The sequence below is a fragment of the Coturnix japonica genome, chromosome 9 (assembly GCF_001577835.2).
Source record: "Coturnix japonica isolate 7356 chromosome 9, Coturnix japonica 2.1, whole genome shotgun sequence".
NCBI lineage: Eukaryota > Metazoa > Chordata > Aves > Galliformes > Phasianidae > Coturnix > Coturnix japonica.
Window position 1 is genome coordinate 4991303 of NC_029524.1, and position 25776 is coordinate 5017078.

At 37.0% G+C, this 25776-nt stretch overlaps 1 protein-coding gene across 1 annotated transcript in view; it reads left to right on the forward strand.

Annotated features, from left to right (window-relative positions):
* CLSTN2 (calsyntenin 2) overlaps positions 1–25776 on the forward strand; it is a 275096-nt gene that overhangs the window by 200463 nt on the left and 48857 nt on the right. The window contains exons 3-7 of the mRNA XM_015871212.2: positions 7960–8155; positions 11000–11208; positions 16334–16483; positions 22489–22674; positions 25343–25591. Of these exons, the coding sequence (XP_015726698.1) occupies positions 7960–8155; positions 11000–11208; positions 16334–16483; positions 22489–22674; positions 25343–25591 (990 nt within the window). The remainder of the gene's footprint in view (positions 1–7959; positions 8156–10999; positions 11209–16333; positions 16484–22488; positions 22675–25342; positions 25592–25776) is intronic.

A 25776-nucleotide genomic window follows, 5' to 3' on the forward strand; every position in this document is an offset into this window, starting at 1 on the left:
GTTGTTTTCCATTTGTGGTGATGTTTCGTAATAAAAGCATGTGTCCACAGTAATTCACGTCTAGGGATGCGAATCATGAGTTTATGTTGGGAGCTGAGTATTTTGGGTTCTTTGCAGACAGACAAGTGCAAGTAAAGTGAATGAAAAAAAGCCATGATAAGGAGGAACCATATGGTGCTCTTGTAACAATTAAATTCAGTGCTCTACTTTGCTGCATGTCTGCAGGATGCACAGATTAGACCCTCTTGTCTAGGCTCCATGCCAAGACTGAGTTTATGTTTTTAAGCTTTTCATTTAATCTTCTTTCATAGGAAAAAGAGTAAATAGTTGAGTGAACAGCTTAGGAGGGTGAGAGCACTTTACCCGTTTCCTAACCTCTTTCTGTTAAGTCTTGTGTGCATGTTATATAACACCTGACGTATTTCATTATACATGCTGATAAGAGTGTAGGAGCCAGTGATAAGGCCAAAACTGTGTAATTTCATTATTCATGTATTTCACTTTATTGGCTGATGATGTCCTGAAAACTCCACAATTATCCAAAGATATTTTACATCTCACCTCTGTAACGCTTATTTTTGCAAACCTGGTATCTCTGCCTGCTCTCTGAAGAGATACCATCTGCTTCTCCAGTGACTTCATGGTCAAGTCCATTGATTTTTATGTTTATGTCCCAGTCAATACAAAGCTCCTAGTATAAAATCCGAAGTTAAAGCTGAGCGGTACCTTTGTCTCTGAGTAAAAATAAGCAGAAGAGCAAACTGATCACCCAGTATGTGCTTTGAATTAGCCGGCTATACCCCAAAATAAATTATTCACAGGAATAATTATAATAGATACATTTTCTGAGCTTCTTTATCTCAGAAGTTGTCTGCCTCGATATGGGCCTCAGGGAAAGTGCTTTAATTAAAAAATAATTTTTCTGTCAGTCCTCTGAGTCCTCAGCAGACTAAATATCTGATTTTCTAATCCAAGTGTGACATGTTGTTAGCTGCATTTTTTTTTTTGGTCTCTATATATTTCACAAGGGAGATGCATCTACCAGTTCTCATTAATACAAGTATCCTGGCACAGAAGATCTTTTGGTTAGGTTTGCCTGTCACTCTGTAGAAATTCTGTAAGCATTGCAAATTGAATAGGCAACATTCCTAATCCTAAGTCTTTACTTAATTTTAAATTCTAGTCACATTATAAATTATTAGTTACTTTCACATATTCTATTAGCAATTGTCCTTTAACAGCTCAGCAGTACTTAGCAGCTACAAGTTATTACAAGCATTGCAAATGATAACATTTTAAATATTTTGTGCAAAGTTCTCTAAGTCTCTTATATAAATAGATTCACGTTATAAAACGTGTGGCCTCACTGGGTTGGTTATGTTAGTTTTTTCTCACTATAGACTTCGTTAATTTAGAGGTTAGATAGTCTCATCATACATATTTTAGACAGAGACATGGAATATTGAGCAGTGGTAGCATCAGGGCTTCTGTGTGTACTGGAAGATGTTTTTGCTGTGGCAGACACTGAGTATGGGAACAGAAGATTTGCAACCGCAGTTGCAAATGTTAAGCTGAAAGTGAACACTAATCAAATAATGTTGATAGATTGTGTGAAGATGCAAATGACCAGTATGTGTAGTGGTCGTTATTGCCATGTGGAAAAGTAGATCAGACATTGTAAAAAAGTGGTAAGGCAGCTGTTCTTTGTAATGATTGTGTAACTGTTAAAGATACTGTGCTGTGCTTTACAGTGCTCTTGCTAAATTGCACAGCTGTTTGTATGTGTTGAAGTGTGTTCAGGTGATATCAGATGCCCTGCTGAATCCATAGAACGCTTGTGAGCATCAGCCATTTAGTAAACAAAAGCCTTTCATTGGCAGGTAGGCACAGAGCTCCATATATTGATTGCAGTAGTACCTTTTTTATTCGCATTTTTGTAAAAACCATGTCTTCTTACTTTCATCCTCTATTTATTCCTGTAGATTTCAGAAAGAAAAGATTAAGAAATGTTAATGAAATGAAATGATTTAGTGGGTATTGATTGATAGGAGGAATGAATATCAATATGTTCTGTTTCTGTGCTTCAGAGAATGTTGGGAGAACTACGCATCCTGTAGGAAATTAAGCACATTTCTGTTTGGGAAAACCTTTATCTCCTTGTGCTGTGTTTTTTTTCTGACCCAGATGATTGTTTATTGCAAGCTTCAATCATAGAATCATAGAATTACCCAGGTTGGAAAAGACCTTGAAGATCATCAAGTCCAACTGCAGCCTTACCAGAACCCTAACTCTAAAAACCCTACAATAGCCTTCAATAGGCTCGTATCAATTCTTTGTCATTTAAGCTAGAGCATAAGTATCTTTTGTTCAGGTTTGAGTGCAGAGTGTTACACGTTATGCCTCTAAGCAGTGGTGGTCTGATCTTCAACAGCATTTCAGTCATATGCGTCACTGTTAACCAGAATATGTCAAAAAAAAATAATATGTATTAAACAAGCTTCTATATTAAAAAAATATAGAGTAGCTTTTCCAGTTTCTGTTGCTGGGTGCCTTCATGGCCTAAGTGAATTCCCTAGGAAGCTTATCATAGAGCCAGGATGAAAGCCAGATATGGCTGCACTTGTAGGTTACCTGCGCAACTATCTCTTTATCCTGAGCGCTTGTTCCCTGCATCAGCAGAGTGAGACTGGTTAGTTGGGTGTGGGCTTATGGCAACAATGAATCACTGGAAGTGCAGCGCAGCTTCTTCCATTTCCCAATTTCAAATTGTTGGAATGGAATAGGAAGGGTAACAGTGGATTTATGCTCTTGCTTTGCAGAGCTTGCTGCTTGTAAAATTAGATATGAGGAAGTAATATTTTTTTGTATTTTATTGGGATATCAGCACCTTCCTTTGCTTGTCATTTCAGTATAGCTTCCTGGCTTTAAGTATTTCAGGATGAGTTTAATAGCGTTGGCTTCAGTGATCTGGAAAAGCCTTCACTGTAGTTACTGCCTTCCTTAATAATTTTTATCCTTAAAGATATTTTACTTCTCTATCACTCCGCTTTCTTTTTTCCAAACAACTACTCTATTTCCTTTCAAATCCCAACCTTCTGTGTTCCATAATTATTTAAACAGTAGTTACAGCTTATCATAGAAAATCTTGTCAAAGCAGTAAGCCTTGCCAGTGGCACTGAGACACTTTAGAGGTCGGCAGCTGTGCACTGCAGGAGGTGTTTGCTGGATTCAAAAGGAGAAACTCGTGTACAGTTGTTATCGTGGGCAGTTGCATAAAAAAAACAACAACAAAAAAACAAAAACAAGCAAACAAAAAAACCCAACCCCCTAACCAAACTGACTGAAAAAACCAATATCAGCTGCATGTACATGCTATGTGTTGGAGAAAACAGACATCAGGTTGATGTCACAGGGCATGCCTTCCTGCCCTGCTACAAGCTTTGTGGCTCTTCTCTGGATGCTTTCCAAATACTTTACTATCCTTCTTATATTGTGGAGCCCATTCAGGATATGTAAAACCAATAGTGCCACATCCTTAATTCTAAATATATGATCAGCTATGCTGATTTGTGCATCTCGGGGGAATGTGCATAGAAATATAGTAAAAGTATAGAAAGTAATAATATCAGAAGAGGGTATGAATGTTAATGAGTCGTTTTGTCAGCAGTGAGCTAATGAAGCCTGTTTTCCGTGAGGTTTGTGCCTCATTTTTGATTTACTGCTATTCGAAAGGTGAAAAATAGAACTGCAGCTTTTCTTGTTGTTGGGCTTTTATAAGGTCTTGATGTGAATGTTAGCCATCTAGTGAGATGTGACCTCTTTGACAGCCTTTCGCTATTCCTGTAGTTTCTTAGTATTGTGCAGCTGCATAATTACTTAGTGTTTGTGGGAAGCAACCAGTCTTAATATTCAGTTGAAATTAGTGAGTGGTTTGGGAGTTTATGGGAGAAACAAATACGTGTGTGTACAGTCACATGCATACTCAGAATGCAGCTGTATGTACTGTACTCCATAAGCTATCAAAAGGCTGCAGAAAGAATGTGCCACCAACTCTGGTTGGAGTTAAGCAAAACTTTTCTGACTACTGATTCATATGCAACTGTTGCATTTTTTTTATTTCTGATGAAAATTATCAAATATCAGGGATCCCTGCATTCTTCAGCATTCTTGATATAATGTGAATTAAAAGCAGACATTGCTGGGAAAGGCAAAGTAAGGGTGCAAACATATAATTTTTAGAAACTTGAAATTGAGTTCAAGGTAATAATTTCGTGTTGCCATTAGAGTTGCAACATTATTGCTTTTATTTCTTTGAAAGCCAGGGGAGTTTTGTTGATTTATATGATTTGTAATACAATTTTGTTGATTGAGGCCTGCGTAAATGTAGCTGAATAGGAAGCAGTTATTAGGAATTTCTAAACGATGGAAAGGTTTGCTGGTTATATTTCTGTAACAAGAAACTGTCAATGGTGTTTTCAGGCTAGTATAATTCTTAAAAAGGAAATGAATATTCCTTTGCTAGTAACCTATTGGTTGCTACCAGATTTCTCAAAATAATGCAAAAATTTATGGTTCTAATGACTAATAATAGTCTGAATGATATGAAGAGAAAACATGATGACAGAGTTTAATTAAAAAGGCCATTTAAATGAAGCAACTCTTAGCAAAGTGAAAACCTCTCACAAGGAGATTCTTTAGTAATCCAGCAGAAACCCAGGAGCCTTTACCTTCTGCCACTGGCAGAAGAGGCATTTTCTTTTACTCTGGATTCAACTGCTATAAAATTTAATGAATGTTGGTCTGCTTTTATGTGGTTTCATCATCATGTACCCATTTTATCAACTTGCTGCCACTGCCATTTAGATCCCGAAACCCAGTGTACTTCTATTCCCAAACCCATTCAAATGTAACAAAGGATAAAACTTGGTATTTTTGTGTTGTCTGTTGTCTATTTAAAGGAGCTTTACAAAGGAAACAAAACGTGATTGGTGCCAGTGTCCCAAAGGTAGTTGTTCTGCAACTTAAATAAGGGAGCTTGAATAAGATGGAGACCCCATCTCCTCCTTGTGTGTCATACTTAACAATATGTTTCTATGAGCCCAGTAAGTAACATAAGCTTGGCACAGTTCTTCCAGGTATCAACTAGGTCTGGAGTTAGCCTGTCTGGGATTAAAAAATAAAGCCCAATGGCTCCATTTTGCAGTTAAAAATAATATTTGTTATATTTTAAATAAATTATTTGTAATGTCTGACAGTAGTTCTTTATATCTGCATGTGTTTTATGGTGTGAAGACAGATGTCGTTTAATTTTGTTACAGCTGATCAATTCTGTTAAAAATAGAATCATTAGGGCACCTTTTTAGACTCATTACAACTACCATGCATTTTTAGGATTAACTTATTCCTTTAGAAACAGCAGTAGAACTCATTCTCTGTAAATTCTTAACTAGTTCTTAAAAACATATGCTATTATTTTCATATAAATAGGTTGCTGTAACCAAAATCCAGAATTATGTGTATGGGTTTTTTTGCACTATGTTTACAAATATCTCCCTGTATTTGTGCAGCTGTCATTATTTTATCTTTGGCAAATGTGGACATGGAAGACAAAATTAGAGTTGTCTTCTAAATAAGGCTGGAATATCCAGCATAGAAGCAGGATTTGGAACCTTCCAAAATACTCATTGAGAACTAATTAGAACTTGTCCTGCTTCTATAATTGCTTTGCATCAGCCCTCTACGTTTGGAAAGGAAAAAATGATAAACATTCAAAGGCAGAGGTTGTTTTTTTCCTTCCTGGAGCTATTTCTGTTTTTCAAGAATGTGGGCTTAATGTCTGCAAATGCTGTGGATCAATAAAATAATAAATGCAAAACACTGAAGTTAGGATTTCTGTTGATAGATTGGGCATCTGAAGATAGCTTATTTTTATTGAGAAGCCACTGTTACAGAATATAAGTAATATTCTTCTATTAAATGTCCCACACTTAAAAAATTGAAATCCACAGTATCATTTTAGATTCATTCTAAATATCATTCAGTGATCTGTGCCAGTGATCAAAGCTAAACAAACTGATTCATTTCAGCCTCCTTCTATGCTTTGTTTCCTATAGAACAGATCATAAGCACTGTGAAGCTTGCTTATATGGTGATGCAAAGGCTAAATCTTCTCCAAAGTTTGATTTTTAAGACAAAATCCCTTCCTTCTTCTACAGCTCCAGGCTCACTGAGCACTAACTGAAGAGAGCCTGGAATAGAACACATCCTTCATCCATCCTGACATACCACACAGCCCTTTCGTGCCATTTGAGTGAGGGGCTGGAGTGAACAAATGTCCAAGTAAACAGTGTGTTTTCTCTGTGCCTCATAATTAGTAAAACAACTGCATGTGGGCACTGTAAGAACAGTCATAGGACTGATAACAAGAGTTAATTGTGGGATTCATCTGTTTAAATGTCAGGGTATGTACCTGAGCTCAGCCCCAGCTTCCACTGTAATCAAGGGAAGAGCAGTAGGTGAGGGAATATCCTGAAGACATTTATTCATACCCTAAGCATACCGAATTTCTACCTTCACACCTATCCCCTTAAAAATACAAACACTCAAACCCTCCTCATGTTTTTATTACCTTCATAATTGGAATTATGAACTCTGTCATTTCTATGAAGTCACTGGCTAGCATCTTCTCTGAAAACAAACAATGTATTCTAGAACAAAAGAGAGAGGTCAGTTAACACTTGAATTAGAGGTCATGGATTCAGAGTTAATTTAGAATTTGGCAGTTGATTCAGACATGATTGGCAAGGAGATTGCCAAAAGGCTTCAAGTGCAAATTGGAAATAAATGGGAATAGATTATGTGACTGGGATACAGCTCTAACTCCATAATGCATGTCTTGAGACTGACTTGCTCATAAAAGAGCATGTGTTTAATGTGTCATAAAAATATTTAAGCCACATTGGTCTTTGTGTAGAAGTTCCATTTTTAAAGTTGGATTCTAGAGAGGCTAAAAATGAGTTCAGCATGCGTATCATTGCCAGCATAAAGGGTAAATATATGTATGTGTGTGTGTATATCTACATATATATATAAATAGATATATAAGGGAAAAATCATTGGAAACTGTGTTTTTCCCTTTTGAGATCTGTATTTTTTGTTGTTGTTGTCTTCTGAGTCCAAATCTATTTTTCAGACATTGCTCTACCATCTATTTTATTACATAGTATTTCTCTGAGAGATGCTGTAGACCATTTCTGTTAGGAGACAGTTGAGAGAGTGAGTTGCTGACAAGAAGGCATTCTTGTACGGGTTTGTGAGTGTGGGTGGGTGACTGCAGTGTCCAAAAGGGACACTTGCCTGGTTCCCTTTGACTACTTCTGTTCCAAAGATGATATATGTGTGTAAATAAAGCAAGATGTATTTTGAATGTGCTTATGTTCTGCATCATTAGTTTTTTCACTGTTGGTAGCTAAACTGCAAGAATCTGAACATCTGCTACCACCTGCTAGCTCGAGTGTCTGCAGGAAGCAGTGACAGCAGTTAGAAAAGATCACCTCTAAAATATTTTCCTTTTTCTTTGTGCTGTTCTCTTTTAACTAAGCACAGTCTTCTTTAAGAAGACTCAAAATTTAGCCTGCTGCCATATCTAGAGAATGGTTTCTGGAGTGTTAAGAACCCATTCTGTAGTGACAGATGATGAAAGGACGTGACCAGATCTGCTCTCATCCCATCAATCTCCACAAACGCATGGCCACCATCCCTTGTAGATACATGTTAATCTTCTACTTGAGTCAGTATTATTCCATTCTTAACAGCACATGAAATACAGATCAGTGCTAATATCTCCAGTGGTACTATGATGCATTAGATTCTGGCTGTTTTGTATTATGTTTATATATTTTAATGTTTATATATTTATATATTTTAATATTTGTATTGTATTCATCTTGTTCCTCACAGGTGAGATATGTGCTTTTAAAATTCATGGACAAGAAATGCCCTTTGAAGCTGTTGTGCTAAACAAGACATCTGGAGAAGGTCGTCTTCGAGCAAGAAGTCCTATTGATTGTGAGCTGCAGAAAGAATACACATTCATCATTCAAGCCTATGATTGTGGATCAGGACCAAGTGGAGTAAACTGGAAGAAATCTCACAAGTAGGTGAAAATGAGATTTATTTGCTTTGTTGTACATTAACTCTATGGTACAAATCAGATTGAAGGGGGACCATTTTTATAGAACCATAGAATGGTTTGGGATGGAACAGACCTTTAAATGAACCTTCATCTAATTCCAAACCCCTGCTGTAGTCAGGGATACCTCCCTCTAGACTAGGTTGCTCTAACACCCATCCAGCCTAGACTTGAATGTTTTCAGGTAGGGGGCATTCGCAACCTCACTGGGCAGCCTGTTCCAGAGAGTCACCACCCTCACAGTAAAGAGTTTCTTTATAATACCTAGTCTAAGTCGACCCTCTTCCAGTTTAAAACCATTTCCCCTTGTCCTGTCACTACCTGCCCTTATGAAAAGTTCCTTCACAGCTTCCTGTAGACCCCTTCAGGTACTGGGAGGCTGCTATAAGGTCCCCCTGGAGCCTTCTCCAGACTAAAGGGCCCCAGATCTCTTAGCCTTCCTCATAGAAGAGGAGCTCCAGCTCTCTGATAATCTTCATGGCCCTCCTCTGGATCAACAGCTCGATGTTCTTGTGTCGGGGCTTCAGAACTGGACACAGTACTCTCCAGGTGGGGTCTCATGAGTGCAGGATAGAGAGGCAGAATCATTTCCCTTGACCTGCTGGTCACACTTCTCTTGATGCAGGATATGCTTGGTCTTTGGAGGTGCAAGTGCTCAGTGCTGGCTCATGTTGAATCTTTCATCAACCAACACTCCCAAATCCTTCACCTCAGGGCTGCTCTCAAGCCATTCTCCACCCAGCCTGTATCTGTGCTTGGGATTGCCCCAACCCACGGCAGAACTTTGCACTTGAACTTGTTGAACTTGATGAGGTTGGCATGGGCCCACTTCTCAAGCCTGTCTAGGTCCTTCTGGATAGCATCCCTTCCCTCTATCATGTCAACTGCACCACTCAGTTTGGTGTCATCTGCAAAGTTGCTGAGGGTTTACTTGATCCCACTGTCCATGTCACATACAAAGGTATTAAATAAAACTAGTCCCAATACTGCTCCCTTAGGAATACCACTTGATCAGTATCCATTTAGATATTGAGCAGTTGACCGCAACTTTCTGAGTGTGAGCATCCAGCCAATTCCTTCTCCAGTGAGTGGTCCATCCATCAAATGCCTTTTACTCCAATTTGACAAACAGGATGTTTGTACTGTAGTCACGTAGAAAGCAGTTAAACCAAGGTGATTAGTTGTCACAATAGTTTGCCCACTTTTAACTTAGAGGGTTTTTGTTTTTGTTTTTTTGCCTCTGACAGTTCGACTTACTCTGCACTCGTTCCAACTAAGCCTTTTAAACAGTCTAAGTGGAGATGTGTATCTCAGTTTTGGTTAACTTTTCCATTCTTGCTTTTATATTAAATACACTGACTAAACAGATCATCCAGGAAATAGAACCTGGCTTTTTCTTGATACTTAGAAATTCTAAGTATTATCTCAGTTCATATCATTTGAAATGGTAAGAAAAGACAAATTGACAATTTTTTAGTATGTGCATATGTATAAGCTATTGCAGTGTTGCCTTTGCACAGTGGATTTCTGTCCTCAGCTTTTGGACAGCAGGTCCCAGAGGAATTCACATCCTGTGGTTGTGAAGGGGTATTGAAGGTGAATAGGTGGTACTTTTTACTGTGGAGCCAGTTTCCTGCATAACTTTTAAGTAAAGGCAGTACCCTTTCCCCCCTCCAGTTCATGAAACCAAGCTCCAGACCATTTGTCATTGACTCAGATATTGATGTATAACTCCTGTACAACTGTTCATTTTCCTAAGAGCCACTTAAATGATTAATAGTTCTTCCTTTTATTCATCCAGACAATTAAAATTTTCATTAGCTCTGTAATGCATTCTGAACTCTTTTAGGATGTTTAAAAAGAGTATACATCTAGAAAGAAGTCTGCGATATCAATGATCATCAAGTTACATAAACAATTTTTCCTTGCTACTGTTAATTTTTGTAGCATTTTTCACTCACATCAGTAATGAGCTACTAGGTGTTAGACTAGGAAAATTTGGTCTAATTATGGCTTATCCAACAAGATACAAAGTTGTTTCAGTTGAGTACTCTCATATTTAGCATATTAAATACAGAAAATCTCTATTTTTTTTACCCTCAGAGGCTTACCATAATGCGTGTATTGATAATGTGGTGCAGTCATTATCTTGATAAGAAGTGCCAACAGCAAGGATCCAGTTCTTAGATTTGCAAGTAAATTAGTGTCTTGGGATTTAATGGGGAATCTCAGTCCTATATCAGTATACAGCTTGTGTTGCATCATTTTTCTCTTTAAATGCTACCAAGCATTTCAGTTTCAAATATTGACACAACTCTTTCCTTTTGAAGGCAAATTAGAAATATTGTAACTAATTAAGTCATTAGGTAGTTATAATCAGCAGAGGGGGAACTACTTTATATTGAAGAGTGCCATGAATTGACCATTTTTAGATAATATGTAGTTAAGATGCTTTTTCAACACCTCCCCTCCCCCCCCCCACACACACAATTAAGGACCCATTTTGACCTGATTTAATATTATCAACTTTCTGCTGGGCTCCGTGTTAAGAGGCAGCACAATTTTAGCAGGTAATTCCTCTCCCTGATGCCTTTAGCACAGTGTTTTTACCTACAGAAATTTAAGGTATTAAGTTGGGCAAGTTAAATACAGGAATTCAGTGATATCTCATTTTAGCAGATGCTGACGTATTCTTCTATACATTTTTTTTGTCAGTCCTTTTAAGAAAGTGAACTGCTAATAAACATGATCTTACTTGAAGTCATTCTAAACTGTTTTCTCTTTGATTTCTTTTCTTACCTATTTTAGGGCAGTTGTCCATATCCAAGTAAAGGATGTTAATGAGTTTTCACCAGCTTTCAAGGAGAGTATGTATAAGGCCACTGTAACAGAGGGAAAAATCTATGACAGCATACTGCAGGTAGAAGCCATAGATGAGGACTGTTCCCCACAGTATAGCCAGATCTGCAATTATGAAATTGTCACAACAGATGTTCCTTTTGCTATCGACAGAAATGGTGAGTATGGAGAAGGATCTAACTGTAATTTCTGGGACAGATAAGTGCTATTTTTTGCAGATAATGTATAATTAACAATTGATACCAGGTGAAATTCCAGCCCTGTGCAATTTAACTCAAGAAATTAATCCTATTCTCATCTTTGAGAATGAAGAAACTGTAACATTGGGAAATTGCATCCTATATACATTTGATATGGTCAGAAAGAGCCATAATAATATGCATCATGGATGTGAAAAAAAATGGTTGTTTGGATGTGCAATACCTTTCTCTGACAGTCAGTCTGTTCTCTTAGGTGTCTAAAATCTGGTTTCCTGTGCAAGAGATTGTATTTTGTAGTGCAGCATGTAGGCCGACTTAATTTATTTGCAAGTTTATAGCTAGTCCCAGTCTTCCAAACTCTCTGGAATGGGGTCTAAATGCAGAATGGGCACTATACTGACTATGGTTAGTAGTTCACAGTTCTAATCTGATAATGACCTGTTAGCATCAGTGCAGTGTAAATGGTGTTGGTGGGGAAAGACCACTTGTTTTAATACTATTGTTTGGAGACAAGCATTCTCTATATTGTATAAAAGATGTAATCACGAGTATGTCTGTGTTTAAGGAAATATTGAGCTGTTTAGGTGACTTCATGAACAGGCTTGTGACTTATAGTGGTTAAATAATAGACAATAATGGGCATTGCATGGAGCAGACATTCCAATTCCTTATGCCTTTTCAGGTCTTATCTCACAGTGCAGCTGGCTCTTGAGTGATCATGGCTTCTTTTATGTCAGAGGCATGAACAGAAGCCCATTAAATGTTAAGTGTCTTTGGTTACGTATTTGTCCCCATGTGCTTGTGACCTGCTTTCCAGCAAAGACAACAGGAAATTGACTTAAAAATGCCTTTAAAGACCAAGAATAATTGGTGTTAGGTTATAATACATGCAGTTTCTCAGTCATGAATTCAGTTAATAACTTTTTGATCTATTTGTTCACTAAAAGAACACTGCTGCCACAATCAACAGTAATTGCAGTCTAATTTGCAATTTTTTAAGATAATGGTAATTGCTTAAGCCCACTGGGATTAGAGACGGAGAATAAATGGTTGCACTTTTATTTTGTGACAGAAATATGTTGCTTAGTTCCAACACATTTCACTGCTCAGAATGTGTCTCTTTGCCAGCAGATACAAGCTTTCTGTGATGCAAATTGTTTGGCATTGTCCCCATTTTTGTTACCTGTGGGATATATTAAAATAGATGTATGAGATGCTTGGGACTGTGTCTGTTAATGCTGTGCTAATTAGGGTTTTGTTTATAGCTTTTTGCCCATTGTGAAAAACAAATCTTAGGTCTCCATACTAGTGAAAGTCATGTCATTGTGTCTCGTGGAAGTTACGCTTTTTTTTCCCAGTTTTCAAAAATATGGGTGTGGTATTTCAGTGCCTAGAGTGGGTATTCGATCAAGTGCTTCAAATCAAAGCTAAAAACTGCAGAAGACTCCAAAAGTAAAGGGGTTTGCAATGAAAAAAATGCAACTATTGGTTCATATGTTGCTGTGTTTTTTTGGACTGCAAACCTTTGAAAATAGCCATTAATAGACTTTGAGATAGATGAAGATGCTTTGCCATAGCTTTTCTGCCTCTTGGTAGATTATATCCTTATTAGGCAAAATTTACTTCTTGTATCTATATCAGTCCAGGGAATGTTTTGTTGTCTTGAAAAATTGTATTACACGTTGCAGAAATCATTTACAGAAAGAAAGAGAGAACCCTCCAGACTGCAGCCATGCACAGTGTACTTCACATCACCGAATTGTGTGAGCTACAAACTGATAAACACCCAGCAATGGCACAGGAAGCAGCATTCAGTATAGACCTTAGTGGGTCGTGTACCTAAAGAAAAGTAAAATAAGCCTTCCCTTTTACATTTGGCATCTTTGACTCTGCTTTTAATTTCTTTCTGATGAAAATTATTTCATGTGAAGGAAGTCTAGTATTCCTAAGATTGATCTTTTTGCATATGGAACCTGATTTAGAAGATAATGAACTCTTGGCTGAAAAACAGTTAAATACAATCATATAATGGTAAAAGAAAAATCTGTGCTTTGCTTCACAAGAAACTAGGATAAAAAGGTATAAAATGTATTTTAAGAGACGTGCACATGCAGCTCAGTCTAGTTGTCTTGGCAGAGAATCCCAACCATCACTTATCATCGTGTCAATATTGCGAGATTCAGCCATAATCCTTAGTTCTATTTGTAATGTCGGCACAACAATATTTTTGTATGCCTTTTTTTGTCTGGTCAAGAAACACAGTTAGATGCTTCAAGAATTCATATGTTGACACTAATTCTTTTATGACTGAACTGTGCTCTGGCTTTGGAGAAGACGTTTGGTTTCTATTACTTATACCCATCTTAGAGAGGAGGAAGCTACTTGCCCAATCCCTGGGAAGTGCTTAGAAATACATGTTCAGATTGCTCAGTGTAAAGATGAAATCAGTACAGGTTTTGTCAAGTCACTTATCTCTGTAAACAGACCTGAGCAGAGCCTTGCAAGGTCACCTTTACAGCACTGAAATCTGTGTTAGAACCTATGAAGTCCTGATATTGTTACAAAAGTGAAACTTCATAGTTAACTATTTGCATGTAGTTTTAATTTTATTGCTTCACAATTTCTTTCCATTATCTTAGAAAAGTGTGTGTTTCTGAGAAGAATTCATACTCATCCTATTGACATATGGTCAAATACAGCTGCCAAAAATGTTGAGCTGTTGCTCCTGTGAGCAGACTGAAGTCAGAAGCCATTTGTGCAGCATTGATAGCTCTGGTGTCGTGCAATTGTTAGGAGGTTCAAGTTCAAACTCCCTGTGTGTACAGAAAGTAAGCATGAAATTCAAATTGGAATTGCAGTAGTAGAGAAGTTGAGTCTTTCTCCTGTTCTTGTGAATAAGATATTTAAAATAGAATGAAAGATACTCATGAAACAGGGATGTCTGTATCAGACTGCTCTCAAAACTGACCCTGAAAAAACACACGTGCAAATGTGTGTGTCCTTGCACAATACTATTCATATTTCTGTTGTCACTTATTAGTTTCTGTTTTGTTTTTAAGCCTGTTGTAGCTCTGGGTATTTCCAGGAAAAAAAGGCCAATGTTTGGAAAGCTGGAAGAAAATCGATTGTGAATTGTGTAGAGAAGTACTTACTTTTCCCATTGAAATTTCCTTTTTTATTGATTCCATTTCTGTTCATGGATGAGATGCAAATAGAAACTCTCAGTCTATTGCTGAAACATTAGTCTTTGTTTACAGTGCTATAGTGCTTAGTGTTTATAATGCTTACCATCTGTGTCTACTTTTAATCAGAAATTGTAAAATAAAAAAGTAGTATAAAGCATCAGAGATAACAGAAAAATTGAATATTTCGGGTATTGCTGAATTGCAGTAATACCTACAGGGCATCTAAATGACCACCCATGAAAGCTAATAGTCAGAATCTTTGTAGTCCAAATCTTAAAAGACAATAATGATGTACAAATCTTGGGAGAGGGATTTAATGAAATGTAAATATGATGTGTGGCTTACAAATCTTAGCAGAGAGTTCATGTGCCAAGCAAAATCTAGCTTTTGATTTAGGCAATTTTGATTTCTTGAATTATCTCTGATGATTAAGGACTAAAATAATACTAAGGAGAATCAAATAGGGTAGAATAAAAATGTGTGTATTTACAAGTAAAGAACAACTTAGCAGATATTGAATGAATAATTGTGTGTAAACCAAATCCTCTTAAACATGTAGTGCATGCTCAGAGAGAAGTCTAAGAATCAATACAAAATAGGGGTTGAGCCTAATTTATAATTGCAGAAGTAATGGTAATTTTAAACTACAAATTTTGAACTATAAGTCAGTGATAACTGCAACAAAAGTCTTCTTCCAGGTCTGACCTGAAAAGCTTTCAAAATGCTTTATAATAGTAGTCTGAATAGTTTTAGGCTCAGAGATGGTAAATGTGCATCAGAGAGATACATGTTAGAAGTCTTTACTATCGGATGTCTAGATTAAGACTTCCTTATGAAGGCTCATTTGTCTGCTCTCTCCAGCCTCTATATTCTTTTAAAAGAAAACTAAAGCAGTGTCAGTGACATACTCTGATGGAAATCAGACCACAGTGCTTTGACTAAAATTGAAGATTTGGGTGCTTCTCCTTTCAAATCTGGCCTAAACAATTTTGGACATCTGTACTTCCATGTTTAGGTGGAGTGTTGATCCAGAGTAAGCATCCTCATTCAAAGAGATGGTATAACGACCAAGTGCAGATGTGTCAAATACACTATACATTCTCAAATTTTGTTTTGAGCAATGAGGACATTTCAGTGGAAATGGGCAAAATTAAAATGCTGAACTCTTTTAGTTACATGATCATAGAGTTACACAGCAATCTCCCAGTCTTGCAGGAAGTACTCTGAGAAAGGCATTTCTTTGTGAAAGTTATTTCTTTGATCCTGAAGCAGGTGATTTGTCACCTTCATATGTGTGTCAGGTTCAGCAGGTAATTTCTGTTATTGCTGAGTTTTATTTTCCATGTGGTAGCTCAATTCTGTCACGTCACATACTGCTGAGCTTTCTTCTGTAGAAGGTAATTCTGCACCTTACTGTTATAACCCGGGGAAAGGGGTTAAATATCTCTCACTTTTAAAGGGTAGTAACTTTAAGGGGAAACAATACTTGGGCTGGAGTTATATTCAGCGTTAGATCTGAAGAGTACAAGTACAGCTGCCACATTAAGGCAGTGTGTTCTGGGAAGACATGGAAAATAAGGTTGCATCTACTCATACTTTGCATTTGAAGATGAATCATTAAGTAGTCTTAGTCTTACTAAAGAATATGTTGAGCAGATGTTTTCTAATACAGACGTGCCCCTATGTGTCTTTATGTTAGTAAAGACTAGTAAAGTTATATGATAACTTCCCTTCGTCCAGTAAAGGAATAAAGTACTGCCCACTCCTTATAACTGTCCTGCCTGTGGATGTCCTTTGTGTTCAAAGAGCTTACGATTTGATTAACTCCACCTTGAATGTGATAATCCACATATGCTTAGTCAAAAATTGCTGAATGTTATCTTTTATTGAATCTGTAGGTAACATCAGAAACACTGAGAAGCTAAACTATGATAAACAGCATCAGTATGAGATAATGGTAACAGCTTTTGACTGTGGACAAAAACATGCAAGAGAAGATGTCTTAGTACAAGTTAATGTCAAACCAGTGTGCAAACCAGGCTGGCAAGGTAAGTTTAATAGCTTGTATATCTCATCCAAACCCCCCTTGTATCCCTGGGCAAATCTGAACAGATAGTTCAGATATTTTCTGCCTTAACTTATTCCTTGCCTGTGGAATTGTATCTTTCTGTCTGTCGGCAAGGTGACTGCTTCATTTTGCTGGCAAGTCTGCAGGTTGAATGATGTGGTGCAAGTGGATGGTGTTTGTCTTCTCAGGATATAAGACCCTTAAGTGAACAGTTGGGTGTGAGACATTAGTTCTTCACTATCAAGTCAGTAATTATAATTTGAATGCAAGATGCAGCATAATTCTTTCAAAAAAAATTCTGCATTTCCTTCATAGATACATACTTTAAAAACCTACTTATTTCTAAAGGTGAATGTAGTCATATAGTCGATGGTGTTTTTCATTTTGAACCAATACCTGTAACTGCTGATAGAAGGAAATCAACTAAGAAAAGCTTACTTGGTAATTTTTCCATTACTTAGAGAAGAAATCTGGAGGGAGACTAGGAATGGAAGATATTTACAGTGTTTTTACATCCCTGCTGCCCTATCCCAGGCGCACAATACGGCACTTGCCTTTGTTAAACTTCAGCCAGTTGCTGATTGCCCATTAGGAAAGGCTATGTGATAATTATAGATAATTTCAGCTCCAGATCTATTGGTTTGTGGGATTTTTTTTTTTAAGCAGCCTATTTCTGTACTATCATTTGTATATTCTAGGTGTTTCTACCTGTTCCTCTAAGGCTCTTCTTTTGTTTCCCTTTTCTGCTGACACAGAGCAGACACCGTGTACGTTTTGCTTCACTGTGCATTTTTTGGTTCACCTCCAGAATGATTGTTTTTGCTGCAGTACTTTTACTGTCATATTAATATTGACTACTATAAAGCTGTAGCTATCCTAGTCAGATATGGAGAGACAAACCCATAGCAACGCAGAACTAAACAACTATATAGCATTTTCATAAGAAATATCAGGTCATAGGTGAAATAAGAATAAAAAACTTGTAACTTAGACCGTGTTCATTTAACCTGTTTATAATACCATAATAGTTTATTATCTTTCATTACTTCCATAAAACTGAAAAAATCTTTGTCCCATGATTGGGTTAGCAGAAATAAATGAAATAAGACAGCGTGCTAAATAATGTAGGTGGCCAAAGGGGCATCACAGGAGTTGGTTGGAAGCTGCTCAGGATTCAGCTGAACATCGATCAGCTAGTGGAAAGCAATTGCACTGTCACTGGTTTTGTGCATTCTTTTCATTTCTCCTCCCATTTCTTTCCTGTAACAGCTGTCATAATCTGAACTCTCAAGTTCAGATGTTATGTTACACCAACCAGTGCCCAGACCAATCAGTCCCCAGTGACTATCTTGGGAAGGGTCAGTACATAGAAAAGACAACAGAACAAAAGCTGTACCCAATTACCTGAGTTTTGTGCACAATGTATTTTAGCAGAGCATTGTGTTCCTTAAAAATTCTGTTTCACTTCATGTTTGGTGAGGTACTTCAGAAGTAGAAACTTCCATTAATCTACTTAATAGATTGATGCTATTTTTTTATAAAGCAATTGCATGTTCCGTTTGTAATGAATGATGTATGGCGTGGCCATAAGGTGGTGGCCTATGGCTTTTCTGCCACCAGAAGGCACATTGCTATCGCATCATTCAGGTCAGCTAGTCATTCAGAGACCATATAGAGGTCGCATCAGCTTGCTTCTCCGGCTGAAATATAATCTTTCTTTTGTTCAGAGTAGGGCAGGACCTTCTTTTTCAGTAGCAGAGGGATCTTAGAACATTTGTGAGTACACATAGTTTATAGATATTATTTATAGTAGACTTTGCATGAAAGAGGTTGGTCAGCTACAGAAACCTTACATAACAGAATCAGAAAACTGTTCCTAGTCCTGAGGAACAAGTTTGAAAACTTAATAGATATATAAATAAATCTTCTTGACTCAATAAAAATCGACTTCCATTCTCATTCCATGCATGTACCTGGCAGTTTAAAATGTAATGCTTGTATCGTTTTAGCTGTAGAAGATATTTGCCCATTTTTTAAAATGAAAGTTATTGCTTTATGACTTTATGCCACTCTAATCCTGGAGCTGCTGTGTATGTGTCATTAAACCATGGTAATTATAATGAAATGCTCACGTCGAGCTGTTAAATTAAATCACACTCTTTAGTAGAATATCTAGTCTTATCTTTTTTAGGCATTTGAAAATTAATTGAATTGCTGAGTACCTCAAGTTGTGGGGCTCACAGGTTATGTGAATTTGTACTCATTTTCAGTACTTGTACAGTTATTGTTCTTCAATTTACCTACCAGACATAGTTAGACAAAGCAGACAAATCAGTTTCAATCTCATTTTTAAGATAGAACTGCACTTCCTCAGCTAATTCTGCTTATGTCCTTTGGCTAAACACACGTGAATATTCCAGGTAAGTGTTCTTGTATGTCTCTTTTACTGTGGCCTTTCCCTAGAAAGGCACTGTGTATTGTCCAAGATTATTGTGTTGTTTGTTGTTGTTTTTTGTCTGGCCATGTCAGACTGGTCGTTTATGGGCATACTGTTCACCTAGTGGATTCAGCTCTTTTTCCGCGTTTCATTCTTTCAGTACTGATGCACGAATTTACTGAAGAAGTACCTGAGCATGAATTGGTACTTTGTATTGTAACCACAAAGCAGTGTTTCCTTAACACCTTATCGAGGTCATCTTCTACTGTGCTCAGGATATTCTGTTTTTGCATTGACTTCCAGTATAGAATTACCTTCCAGTTTCTTCATCAGCAACAGTAGCTAATATGGTTTTGCATCAAGATCAGAAATAGAAAAGTCAAGTAATCCCAAGGTAGATTCATAAGATCCTTACTAGATGAATCCCCTGTGTACCACAAGCTTTACTTTTTTCAGCGTAACCTGTTTTTGCCATTTCTTTAGAGAATTCTGTAAGGCCTGTTGAATAAAAAAATCCATATGAAGACTAACTTCTGCCAGGCTTAACAGGGCTGATTTTAATCAAGTTTTTCCCATTGGCATTCCCCTTCCCCCACACTGGGGAGTCAGTGTCTGCCTTCCTAAGTTTGCACTATAATGTGGTAATGCGGTACGTCAGCTTGTGCCAAAGGATGAATGATAATGTTTGAGTTTAGTTAATCAAGCACAACTTGCCATTTCAGATGGGACTGTGTCTTCTGACTGTTTGAAACACCTGGACACCAGTGACATTTTAAGGTCCAGTTCTAAAATTCAGTGTCTTTGTAGACTTAGGTTACATAAGATTGTTCTTCTAAACCAGTTCTAGAGGAACTGGAAAATTGCCACAACATTCCTAAAGGGAAGGTGCTGGTCTTTTGAATGTGTCCAATAGAGGTTTAGGTTCTGGGAGAAAGTAAAATGGCCAACTTTGCCATATTCAATGTTAAATGAAAGATTTGGGTCTCCTCACAAATCCTTTTTACTCAAAAAGACAAAGTAAAACAAACAACAACAACAAATCAAAAAAAAAAAAAACCTCTTCACACTGCCACCAGTTCTTTTTGCTAGTTCTGACTCTATGCCCTTTTCAGCATTACTAACTTCACTAGTAGTGAGATTCAGAAGATGTTGGCCTCAACCTCAGTACCTTTGGGACACCGAAATGCCATGGGAAAAGTTACTGCAAAAATCAGACACTTAGTTGTAGCAAAGCTGTTATAAACTGTAAGGTATCCCAGGTATCATGCCCTTGCATGGCCCTGTACCTGCCTTGGGAAGGCCTTGTGTGTGGTTTGGAGTGGTCCTTGACTGACTTTTTAAACATACACTGAAGTCTTTTTGCTTCAGTGAAAGAAGTTCAAGTGAGACTTAGGATTTTGGATTGACCTGTGATGCTGCAGGAGACCAAGGTACAAAGACATAAGTTAAAGTGTAGTTGATGTTTTACAACTTAGAGCTGAGAAAAATGCAGGTAATTTAGAATGTTCTGGGCTTATGATCCCTGGTCACAAGTCATCATTTTTAACAAGCAGAAAGGTAATACTGGGAAATAAAACAACTCTTCCAATTCAAGGGACACCCATATAGCAGTAGAGTACCATTGTTCTTCCATATGAGTTGAGGCATTTTATTTATCATATTTTACATAAAGCATTCTTCATATAACTGCATTTGCAAGTAGATAAGTTACAGTGAGTAAATTCAGTTACATTTCCCATTAATAAATGTTTTGCCTGAGAACCAGTTAATTAGTAATAACAGAGAAGCAAGAAAATGTCTGAAATCTGAAAGCTGCTGAGATACAAATTTGACTATTATTTTTCTTGTTGGTGAGGAATATGATGCTTTACTAATGAATAAGAGATTAGAAAAAGTAATAATTCTTATGTTAATTCTTATGTTATTAGCATATGTTCAAAACAAGTTGTTTTGTTTTTATCTTAAGTATTTGAAATAATTTCCTGCTCCCATTTGATTGGAAAAATGTTAATTTCAAGTTTCAAAAATGGATTAGAAGGAGAAATCTGTTATTGTAATGATGTACCTTATGATTTTTGAAATTCAATGGGAACTGTTTCAGTTGTCAGTAAAGAGAAATGTATGCAATCCTGCAGATCAAATCTAACTTTCTATGGAATATTACTACTTGAAAATTACTACTACAGTAGTAACTCAGCTGATATATGCACAGACATTAAAGGAGTCATAGCTGTCTTTTAGTCAGCGATGTCCTAAAAGCTCTAATAAAAATATTTTAATATCTACAGAACGTTCTGTGAAGTCGCAGCTTCCTTGTGGAAGCAAAATGCTTTGTTGTCACCTTTTGTATTAAAAGTCACAAAGAAAATCTGAGAGTCCCAATGCAGGTGCAGATTGTCAACATTGCGTCTTCTTTGTCTGTACTTTGGACTGGCGATAGTTCTGCGTTTCAAAGTGTTTGCCAGAACTGTCAGATTTTGATGCTGTATTTATAGAACACCTTTCTTGAAACGTTCTGAAGTCTCTTGAAAAACGCAAAACTTTTTCACTTAGTGAATTCACAGATTTGTCTCTGTACATTTGCTTTAAGAGATTTCGTTGACTGCCAGGACCTAGTTTTTTTTCCCATTTATAGACTCCTCTTTTACCTACGACTAAAAATAGAGAAACCTTAACTATGTATGCAAGAGTACTTCTAGTGGGAAATTTTACAGGTACACAGATGTACGCTCTGGCAGCAGAGCTGAATGGTTTTATGGCTTCAAAATAATTAACTGTTTACATCTCTGATTAGTGTGGCATTGTCATTTATGCTCTTTAGAAGGTTGGCTACAGTTGGCTGAAAAATGAACAGGAAAGAGCCAAAAAGTCATGTTTTTAGCTAATGATGCTTTTTTAAGGATTTCTCTGAAGCAAGCTGTAGTTTAATTGGATTTAAAAAATTAAATGTTTCAGTTGAGAAACAGTGGTATGTATACAATGTCCAGGTCGCCTAAGGCAGGTGATTGTTCACTGTGTTGTAGACTGCAAGACGTCCGCACAAGCACAGCTTAGTCAGACCTAGCTGAATGCATGAGTAGTCTTTTGAGCTGCAACTTTCAGTCATGGGTGCTTCACAAAATTAAAAGACAAGAGGTGGCACTACAGACATATTACTTTTGGACACAGTCCATTAAGACTGATGCATATCACAGGTCCTTGGAGGTATTTCGTCTTATCATAAAACTATGAAATCTAACCAAATTCAGTGAAACCAACAGCCTCAGTAGAGCAAGCTTGTAGGATGTCACAAGGATGTGGACATTGGAGACCTAGACTGACTGATTAGCTGTTTATGTCAGGATATGTTACCTGTGCTTGTGTGATTTAGTGGTGTTACTTAATAGAGCCCAATGCTGAAGCAAAACCAAATTTATAGGATATTAATAGAAGAAATGACTTTTGTCTTATCCAGGGGTATTTGAGAGCAGTATGTCATCTAAAATTACATAATTCGTTTCCCATTTTTAATCTTTCTTGAATTTTTTGTTGTTGTTGCACTTTTCCAGATTGGAACAAACGTATTGAATACAAGCCCGGTTCTGGCAGCGTACCTTTGTTTCCCAGTATTCATCTAGAAACGTGTGATGGCCCAGTTTCATCAATACATACAACAGTTGAATTGCAGACCAATTATATTGGGAAGGGCTGTGATCGTGAAACCTACTCAGAAAAATCTCTGCAAAAACTATGTGGTATGAACATGGCTGTCAGTCAATATAGCAGTCTTTTTACAGATAAAGTGCTAAATCCTTGTGACTTGTAAGCATGTAATATATCTATTTAGCTTGGCTGGTTCATTTTCAATTGTGGCAATGAAAATCAAGGGACTGATGATTAACTAGTGCCCAGTTCTTCTCTTCCATTTATTTTCACTTTTTTATGCCCTTTCCCTGCTTTCCTTTTCTTTTTTTTTTCCCCTCACCTCCTACTCTTCCTTTCTCTATTTTTCCTATTTTCTTATCCTACATCTTTCATGTTCTTTCTTCATTTAGTACTAAGTCTGTTTTTGTGACAGTATATTGAGATTTCACATATAAATCAGCCATCAAATGAAGACCATAAGATCATAGGATAATTGAATCTCTGTCTTCTGTTTTAAGTCTTCTCCACTCATCTTTCTGCTCTGCTGCTAAGTACCATGCCAGAGCAAACACAAAAATAAAGGAATATTATGGGAAATCATTTGAAGAAAAATACGTAAGAAACAGTTGTGGAGACTGAGAAAGAGTGGTAAACATGATGGAGAGTAATAGAATTCACATAATATCATAAATGTTTTTAACCTGAAAATTGCTTAGTTTAATCTTTTATCTCTGTAGAACTAATGTCCTTAAAAAAAAAAAAAAAAGGAAAAAGCTCATTTGTTATCTGTCTGCATTGTCATCATATTCATGATGTTAAGATTGAGAGGTTGAACAAAGCCATGAAAACAGACCCTGAACTTGATTTCATAAAATGTGTTTTAAATGAAAATAAATACATTATAGCTGAAATCAAGTACTTCTGCTGGCTCTAAGAACTTAATGTTGGCAGCAAGAAGAACATTGTGTTATGCCTGTTACAGACCTGTACTGCAACTGGCACAAACACTGGCAGTTCCCTGTTAACATTGCTTTACCTGCTAACACTTACAGGCTAGCAAATTGAATTTCAAGTTTTTTTTCTACTGGATAAACTGGATGTTTCCCTAAAGTCAAAGCTAAATTCAGTGGCTGGCTGTACCACATGTAGGCCTAAACAGGTTAAAAACAGAATGGTCAAAACATTTCCAGGGTTTGACAATGCCACTATAGTAGCTGCAGGCAGTGTGTGAGCTAGTGGACAGAATCTAACTATACTGCTGAACTTCCAGTGTTATCTTAGCATACCTGTGAAGGAATAGGATGTGAAGCAATTGAAAAAATAGAATGCAAATAGCACATATAAAGGAAGTGGGGAAAGTCTTACTGATGAAAGAGCGTTGTTTTTTTTTTTGTTCACGGTTTCCATTTCTTCATAGAGAAGTATAGGCAGGGTAGAAATTGATAATAGGACTTTGATAAAAAAGGTTAAAATGGAGTGAACTTTCAGAATTGCATTAGGAAAGATTTACATTTTGATATTTGGCTTTTGTTGGCAAATAGAGAATAGGATATCTTATGAAAGCAGGTTAAATTATTTATGGAAAACAGCTTTCTTCCAGAGATGATCTTATTTTATCTTATGGTTGGATAAATAAATCCCTAGTGAGGGAAGAAAACCCTGCATTTTTTTTTCCATCAGTGAAGTATTGTGTGATTGCAGAGTGCAGAATTGAACAATCAGAGACAAGTGTTCAGTTGCACCATATAAAAAGCAAGATTGTCTATCTGTATCTGCAGATCCAGTTTATATATCCTGTGTTCAGTTCTTAATTTATCATTTATAAATGCAGAGAATTCAGATGCTGAGGACCATGCATTAAAATTATTTTATTCATGTGACTGATTGTTCAGCTTTTCCTTCTAGTAACTTAGTAATGTGTACTTACTTTCGACAGTAAAGGTAGGTAGTTTTAAGGATTAAATTGCAGGCAAAGCAAGGACCTTTTAGTATTTGCCTCAAAGCATTTTAGGGAGTGTTTTTTTTTTACCTTGCCATCCAACAGTAATAAAAGACAATGTGTGAAAGACTCAAGGATTCCCCCTGAGTTAATTCTAACAAACAAATGCATTTAGCTAGGGACCACTTACTAATGATTTACTTTCCACACATGGGCTAATCTGACTTCTGAGTAACACTGAAGTCCTGTGTTTATCATTAGGCAAGAACACGTGGAGCTACAACCTGCTACAAGCCAGTGTTAAAGTGATATTACCTCTTTTACAGTGAATATTCTGTATGCAATGATATTCATATCAACAATCTGAGTATCCATTGCTTTCTATTGGACATTAGGGCATTCGTTCTACATTCACATCCGCTGTACTGAATTTGGCTAAACAGCACTCCCATACACTACATATCTCTCTGTGCAGACAGGGAAGGAGGATGTGAAGCCTTCCTGTTGGAGGTATAAAACTTTGTTTTAGTCTTAGCACTTCTTGAAATAACTGAAGACATGTCATTAATGAATCTTAGAAAACAATTAAAATTTCTAAGAGAAGTATTGTAATGTTTTCTGTAGTTACTGTGCAGTTTGTTATATCTACTGGTTTTATTGGTTGAGCATGCTGGCTACTGGGTAATGAATATGTAATTTGCATTCCTGAAGCTTGCAGGACCATTTGGGATGTGAAAATAATATGTATGTGTGAATCAGGCCCCACACCCATAGTAAATTCATTGGTACAGCTTTTTCATTAGTCTCTCATTCTGCTATTAACTATACGCCATTTGCAGGAGCATCCTCAGGTGCCATTGACCTCTTACCATCTCCCAGTGCAACAACTAACTGGACGGCCGGGCTTCTTGTGGATAACAATGACATGATTTTTAAATTTGATGGAAAACAAGGAGCCAAAATTCCAGATGGAATAGTCCCAAAGAATTTAACTGATCAATTCACCATCTCTCTGTGGATGAAACATGGACCTAGCCCAGGACTGAGAGCTGAGAAGGAGACTATTCTCTGCAACTCTGACAAGACAGGTGAGTCTGTCTATTGAGGAAACGTTCGGAGAAAGGAATAACGTATTTGGTGAAGCTCTAAAAGTAGTTAGGTTGAATACTGATGTGGGACAAAATAGTCTGGAAGATACTATGTGGCTTTCACTAGAACCACAATGATGTGCAATACTGGAAAAAATACAATTTTGATTTCTTGGTATTTTTGT